At 38.5% G+C, this 8,147-nt stretch overlaps 1 protein-coding gene across 1 annotated transcript; it reads left to right on the top strand.

Annotated features, from left to right (window-relative positions):
- Positions 1-273: 273 nt before the first annotated feature.
- LOC108990584 (cationic peroxidase 1-like) lies at positions 274-2,650 on the top strand. The gene is made up of 4 exons (XM_035685722.1): positions 274-559; positions 1,387-1,578; positions 1,836-2,001; positions 2,104-2,650. The coding sequence occupies exons 1-4, from the start codon at positions 347-349 to the stop codon at positions 2,493-2,495; spliced, it is 963 nt and encodes a 320-aa protein (XP_035541615.1). The 5' UTR covers positions 274-346; the 3' UTR covers positions 2,496-2,650.
- The last annotated feature ends 5,497 nt before the right edge of the window (positions 2,651-8,147 follow it).

The raw sequence follows: 8,147 nt of genomic DNA, 5'->3' as shown, positions 1-8,147 counted from the left end.
GCTGTTAATTAATAAATCTATGATGATCTGCTCTATATATATATTTTTGAAAAATTCATACTTTTTTCCTATAATTTCTTTCACGCGTTTTCGTTTAACGTTTACTAAAAACAATGTACGTTAAATACAACAAAGGTCGACTTCTGTAGTCCACATGATCATAGATTCATAATTAATTGATTTACGTAAATTATTCTTCAATTTTTATTATTTTTTAAGAACAAGGTGGTCCTAGCTTCTGCCTATAAAGAGCAAGTCCTTCTGCAGAAATTCAAACACTGAACTCAAGGTTTCTTGCATTGGCATTTGTGTTTAAATTTTTAAACACATTTATATAGATATCAATATGGCTTCCTTTTCCTTCTCCTTAACTCTCTACTTATCTATTTTCTTGCTTCTGTTGGGAATAGCTTCTGCTCAGCTATCAACCAACTTCTATTCGAGTTCATGTCCTTCGGCTCTCTCTATAATTCAAGGGGCAATAAGCAGTGCAATATCTTCAGAGCCTCGCATGGGGGCCTCGTTGCTTCGCCTTCATTTCCATGACTGTTTTGTTAATGCAAGTCATCTGCACTTCCATATCTCTTTAGCTTTCTTTGTTTTTTAATCAACCGGGGCACAACCATTTCCAAAAATACACCATCTTCAAAACTTGTTGCTTCTTGATCACACTGAGTTTTAATTAAGCTATATTAGTGTGTCGGCAGGCAATTGCATTCTCGCACACGCTTGCTATGAGATTATACGAAGAGAAATGTTACTCTCCATTTAGATTTTACAATGTCTTTCATATTTATTAATTTATTGATGCAAAGTTTTGTTACGGATAATCTTATAAGAGTGTAAATTATGCGCATTTTTTTTTAAAAGAGAAACATTTTAGACATAAAAGAGATTACATAAAAATAAATATTCTATAAACTGATTTGGTTTGATATAGTACATCAAATTGTAAAGTTATTTTTATTGTAAAATAGATCTAACAAATCTCATAAAATCACATCAATTAATAGATTTATTTTATATAATCTTTTTATGTATATAGCATTTCTCTTTTAAAAATTGAGTCCACCGTGAAAACATTAATGGGTTACAGGTGTGATTTTATTTTTTGAAAACTGTGCAAGGGCTTGCATACCCTCAAATTATACAAATTATTTTCATTGGCGCACGTTTCAAGTAGTTTCATAATTTATAACATTCTAATGACAAGTCACTCAAAATAAGATAAGTCTGATTAAGAATGATAAAACTTAAAATGAAGATGTGAAATAATTTTTTTTTTTTTTTTATGAATAAATTCATATTAGCTAGACACACATGAAGATAAGATATTAATCATATCAGGAATCACAAATAATTAGTTATATTTTCATTGTTTTTCAGGGTTGTGATGCATCAGTACTGTTGGATGATACCAGCAATTTCAAAGGAGAGAAGACGGCAGGCCCCAATTCAAATTCATTGAGAGGATATGAGGTGATTGATAGCATTAAAACCCAACTTGAAAAGCAATGCCCTGGAGTTGTATCATGTGCAGATATCTTAGCTGTTGCAGCTCGGGATTCTGTTGTTGCTGTAAGCCATCGAAACTTCTTTAATTAATTTACTCCTACAATATATAATAATGTGTACACATTTTTTAAAATGGGAAAAATCTATCGTAGTACGTACAACGTTGTCATTTAAGGTACGTACAAAAATATTAAGATGTCGGTGATAAACATTTTAACCTCAAACACCATCAACATGGTCTGTTTTGCTCTCCATTTTCCCCCATTTTCCCATCACCCTCTTATTCTAATCTTTCAGTTTAACATTCATGATTTCTTCAGTTGGGTGGCACTAGATGGAATGTGCCATTAGGCAGAAGAGATGCAACCACAGCAAGTTTCGATGCTGCCGAAAGTAATCTTCCTTCCCCATTCTTAGATCTTGCAGCTCTTATATCAGCATTCTCAAACAAGGGTTTTACAGCTCAAGAAATGGTGGTTCTCTCCGGTACGTACCTAAGAACAACATAATATACCTTCTGCCCAACACCTCTTCTATATATGTTTTGGATCTCCAACGTTGTAATGTCTAATTTTATTGTCTTTGTAGGTGGTCACACCATAGGCCAAGCAAGGTGCCTTACATTTCGGACTCGTCTCTATGACAACACTGAAAGTATAGATTCTGCGTTTGCCTCATCGTTAAAGCAAAACTGTCCAAGCTCAGGAGGAGATGATAACTTATCTCCTCTTGATGAAAGTGCTGGCACTTTTGACAACACATATTTCAAGAATTTAGTGGGCAAAAAGGGTGTCTTGCACTCGGACCAACAGCTCTTTGGTAATGGCTCTACAGATTCTATAGTCAACAGCTACAGCCTTGATTCGGGGAAGTTCTTCACTGATTTTGGGAAAGCCATGACAAAAATGGGAAACCTCAGCCCACTTACGGGATCGAATGGAGAGATTAGAACCAATTGCAGGAAGATTAATGGATCTTAGGCAGCCTATATATATAAATACACCTTGTACTTCCGATCTAAGAGAAAATAGGAAGGAAGGGTGTTGAAACTTCAAATCGCTGCATTTAAATGGACTCTAACCATAAAATGCATGGATTTTAATTAATAAAATCTTGGTTAGTAACCTTTATCCTATACCCTGATTGAGATTCTAACTTTTTTGTTGCTTTTAATAATTAATTCTGCTACGACAAATTTTGAATCAATCTGTTTGGTCAGAAATTTCGTCTAACCAAATTGATGGAATACATTTTTTTTCGAATGGGACGATATCTAAATTATATTTATTAACCCTCTCGCTTTTTACCTTTACAAGTATAGGGTTTGAAGGCTTTAAAAGAACCAAAACTAAACTGTGGTAATAATAAACTTTAAAATACTATACTAATTACACAGCGTTAATGCCAAACAAAATTTTTGGAAGTTGATGAGTTGCTGGATAAGAAGCCTCACTAGCTCCCTGTTTTTCCATAGTTTGTTAGCCCATCAGCAAGCTAGGCAATTTGCTGATACTGATCTACCACGTGGAAGATACTCTTTTTAATTTAAAAATTAAACTGAGATTATTATAATTAACTTATTTAAAGCAAAAGCAAAAACAAACTGAACGCCTGGTGGTCATTGAACTTTCATCAACTATCTGGTATGTACAAGCTAAAAACACAAAAATATGAGAAATATTTTAGTCACAAAGGATTATATAAAAATAAATCTACAAACTGACATTGTTAAATGTGATATATTAGATTATAAAATTAATTTTATTATAAATTAAATCTAACAGTCACATCAATTTATAATTTTATTTTTGTGTAAGTGCCTCGAAAAATAAATATTGCTTGGGTTGGTCGTGTTGTGCCAATAGTCGATCCTTGGGGGATTTGGCAATTTAGATATGCCAAATCCAACCTGGAAAGCCACCCCAATTGACTCGAAACAGGAAATGCATCTCCACTATTATCACTTCCGAATGGTCGATAAAAACGGCCAAAAGCCAATCCCAAATTCTACTTTTTTTTTATTTTTTTTTTAATTTTTTTTTTCCCAATTTTATTGATTGCTCTCACTTTTGGCGGAGGAAAACCGTGGTTACAATCACGACACCTGGGAGGTACAAAAACCTAAATCTAAAAAAAGAGCACCCAGGCATCAAAACAAGTGTAACTATAAAGGGTACAAGCCTAAAGAAATATATATAACCTACTTCAGAGAAAGCCATAGAGGGGAACCTGCAAAAAACCAAATACACAAGAACAAAGAGACGCAAATACCAAGATATCAAAATTAGACAAGCAAAAAACACAAAACAAACCTGGCAAGAGGCTTATGATATCCTCAGGTAGGGCATACCCAATTTGTCCATGCGGAGAAGACCCCTTAACAGGCTAGGCAACATGTGAATATCAGACTAATCAGAGTTCAAACCTTCAACCCCACACTTAGCTAGAAAGTCCGCCACAACATTGCCTTCACGAAAAATGTGAGTTACTGTATACTCCAGGCTATTAAGATGTCCTTGTAAATCTTCCCAAAAGTCTTCTAAATACCAAATGGGGCACTTATTCTTAACAATCCAATTGACCACCAGTTGAGAGTCAGTCTCTATTTGAACAGGATAAAATCCAAGCGCGTGACATCTGCGAACACCTTCCAATAGGCTGCTGAGTTCTGCAAAATTATTGGTACCTAAACCCAAGGGAACAGAGTAAGACAGAAGTAATCTCCCTTCCTCATCCCGAATAACACCCCCAGCGCCAGAGGTTCCAGGGTTCCCGAAACTACTTCCATCGGTATTGAGTTTTACCCAGCCTTGAGGGGGCCGGTGCCATTTTACCACCCGGACCCTCTTGGGCTTAGGGAACAAGACTGGAATTTCCAGTCTATGCAAAATGTCCATGTCCTGGGCGGAAAGAGAACCCAAAGTTTAATAGCTTGCCAAACCGACTCTTTTGAGTGAGCCTTATCTTCATATCGGGCTTTACAGCGCCTCTCCCAAAGTTTCCAGGAAATAATGGAGGGCAGAAGGCCAAAGATGGTTCTAACCTGTGAAGACTTACCCGCACGACGAAACCAAAAATTAGTTTGATCCTTCCAAGTGTAGAAAGGGGCCATATGAACCCCTAGATGAGTGGCCGCTAGACGCCAAATGTGTCTAGCGAAATCTCCCGTGCAGAGCACATGGTTCAGGTCCTCAGTATGACCATTTTGACAGCAATTACATTTAGAGGCCATTGAAACACCCACCATACTAATATTCTCGTCAACACTGAGGCAGTTATTAGTTGCCTTCCACATCATGATAGAAATCTTCTTGGGAAGATTAGTATGCCATATCCACTGAGCCCAGGGTAAAAGGGGCGCCCGAACCCTTATACAGTCCCAGGCACTCTTAGTAGTAAAATTGCCCTCATTATCCTTCAACCAAACAAGCACATCTTCACCCTCCTTCCGTCTAGCAAAAAACTCATACAATTCATTGGCTTTCTGATGGCCCACTAATCTGTTCAGAAGAGAAATATCCCACCCATTCTCAATACGGCACTCATTTATCTTAATCAAAGGTTGCTCAGTCACAGGAAATTGAGCATAGAGAGGGCCTTCGTTGTCCCAATTGTCATACCAGAAGGAAATATTACCTTCCTTCACAATCCATTTGGAGCTATTCATCACCTCCGGAATACTACGGACAATAGATTTCCAAAAGCGGGTCCCTTTAGTAGGCTCAAGGAGGGATAAGTGATTTCCTTTAACATATTTACCTCTAAAAAATTCCGCCCAAAGAGAGTTGCCCTTGATAAGACTCCAGGCAAGTTTCATGTGTAAGGCTCTCTGAATATCCCCAAAGTCCCTAATACCCAAACCACCTTCGTCCGTAGGCGTACATATGTGCTTCCAAGAAATCCATTTCCTCCTACTCTTGCCTCCCGATTCACCCCAAAAGAAAGAGCTTATGAGTTTATTCAGGCTACGAATCACCACTTTAGGGACATCTAAAACAGCCAGCAGGTGGGTGGCCATGCTAGATAAAACATGACGCAGCAGAATAGTTCTACCACCAGCAGAGAGAATCTTCATCTTCCATCCTGCAATCTTCTTGTTCACTTTGCCCAGTAAGTCGCCAAAATCGCAAGCCTTTAGCCTACCATCCACAATAGGCACCCCCAGGTACTTAAAAGGAAAAGAACCCTCGGTAAACCCAGTAGAGCAGAGAAGAGCATGTTTCCTAGAGACTGAAATTTTCTTAGAGAAAAAAATAGCACTCTTCTCTTTACTGAGCACTTGACCAGTCCACTCCTCATATTTGTTCAAAACTTCCATCAAAGCTCTCATACTTCTTTTTCCACCATTTGCAAAGATAACTATATCATCTGCATACATAAGGTGAGAGATAATCGGGGTCCCTCTAGCTTGAACAAATTGACCAATTTTGCATGTCTCAAAGGAATTCTTAAGGAGACGAGAGAACACCTCTTGCATTATTATGAAGAGGTAAGGCGATAAGGGGTCACCTTGCCTTAGGCCTCGCTTTCCCTTAAAGAAACCCATGGGGGTCCCATTCATCATAACTGAGTACCACGGTGAGGATATACAAGAGTTAATCAGGTCACAAACATTAGGAGAGAACCCAAAACTAAACAGAACATGTAATAAAAAATTCCAGTCTACTCGATCATAAGCCTTAGACATGTCAAGCTTAACCAGAACATTGCCCCCAATGGATTTCCTATGAATAGAGTGGACCATTTCCTGAGTTAAACTGATATTCTCAAAGATACTGCGGCCTGGAATAAAAGCCCCTTGCTCCTTCGATATCATTCTAGGGAGCAAACTAGTCATACGAGCCACAATGATTTTTGAACAAATTTTCTAGACCACGGAGCACAGGCTAATGGGCCGAAATTTATCAAAGCCAGAGGGCTTATCCACCTTCGGAATTAGCACAATATAAGATGCAGTGAAATTTTTTGGGAGCATATGGCTATGGAAAAATTCAACAATGGCTGAAAGGAGATCATCTTTAACCAAGTCCCAACAAACTCTAAAAAAACCTGAACCAAAACCATCTGGCCCTAGGCTACTATCAATGGGAATAGAGAAAAGAGCATCCTTTACTTCCTCTATGGAAGGATCTCTACCAATATTCAAGTTATCCTCATTAGTAATAATGGGAGAGATCAAGTCACTCAAATTCGGAAGAACACGAGAACTACTCTGACCCAGAAATTCCTGAAAATGATCAACAGCAGCTGTATGAATGTCAAGAGGGGACTGTAAGACCCTACCATCTGACATACTCATCTCCTGAACTCTTTTATGCAGTTTGGCCTTTAAGTAAGCATGAAAGAATTTAGAGTTCTGGTCCCCATCTTTCAGCCAGATTTTCTTTGCCATATGAGCAAGCCTAGTGTCCTCTCTACCCAACCATGTTGAAAGTTTCAACTTGGATGCTAATAGGTCAGAGTCGTCCTCGGCATTAAAGGAGACTTGAAGACGGCTTTCCAGATAATCAATACGAGCCTCTAGACCCTTGATTATGATGTTAGTCCTACCAAAGACACTCTTATTCCACTCTTTTAAAGCCACCTTAACCCTTGGTAATTTAGAGGAAATGTTGATTAATCCATGCCCTAGGCCCTCACGTTTCCACACTCCATCCACAAAACTATAGAAATCCAAATGATCAGTCCACATATATTGAAAGCGGAAGGGACTAGGACCATACCTGAATAAGTTCTCCCCCATTTGAATAACCAACGGGGAGTGATCCGAAGTAGAGCGCGCCAAAACCTGGTAAGACACATTAGAAAAAGAATTAAGAAAATTAGTATCAATAACACATCTGTCTAACCTGGCCCAGCTGCGCGCTTGACCCCCTTGACCATTGCACCAGGTCATATTCGGGCCTTTAGAGCACATCTCTAAAAGACCACAAGTTTGAATGCACTGGTTGAATTCTTCCATGGCTACAAAAGGACGAGGACGCCCACCTCTTCTTTCTGAATCGTCCTTAATGATATTAAAGTCCCCACAGAGAACCCAAGGAATTCTGGCAGTCCCCATATTTTCCAAATCCGCCCAAAGCTCTCTTCTATCATTTCGGTTGCACTTTGCATATATAATAGATAGTAGAAACGTATGACCATTCTCCTCTACTTTCACAGTAATAAACTGATTAGACCCCGCCACCCACTGTATCGAAACCAGTGAATTCCACATCAACCAAATTTTACCACCATGCACCTCATTTGTGACAAAGCAATTGCAACTAAATCTTCCTAAGAATGACGAGATTCTATCCTCTAACAAAAAGGGCTCAGCTAAAGCTATGATATTAGGGCTAAATTGCTTAATAATTTTCCTCAACCTCCTATAAGAAGTGCCTACTCCTCTAATATTCCAAAAAATAATAGGACTGATCATAATTTAAATTTGGAAGGACGAATTACCACTCTGGTAGAGCCCCTTTTCTGGCCTGTTTTTCTGGGGTTGTTGGAGCCTTCAGAGTCTGTGCAGTATTCCTTGCGCATATCATCCTTGATTTTGTCTCTCTCACTCTCGTGATCAGAATGGGAAAATAGTATCTCATCCCTTCTTTCCTCTTCATATGCAACCATAAACGTCTCATTAACAC

Source organism: Juglans regia, chromosome 15 (genome assembly GCF_001411555.2).
Source record: "Juglans regia cultivar Chandler chromosome 15, Walnut 2.0, whole genome shotgun sequence".
In the NCBI taxonomy this organism is placed as follows: Eukaryota; Viridiplantae; Streptophyta; class Magnoliopsida; order Fagales; family Juglandaceae; genus Juglans; species Juglans regia.
This window is presented reverse-complemented; position numbering and strand designations above follow the sequence as displayed.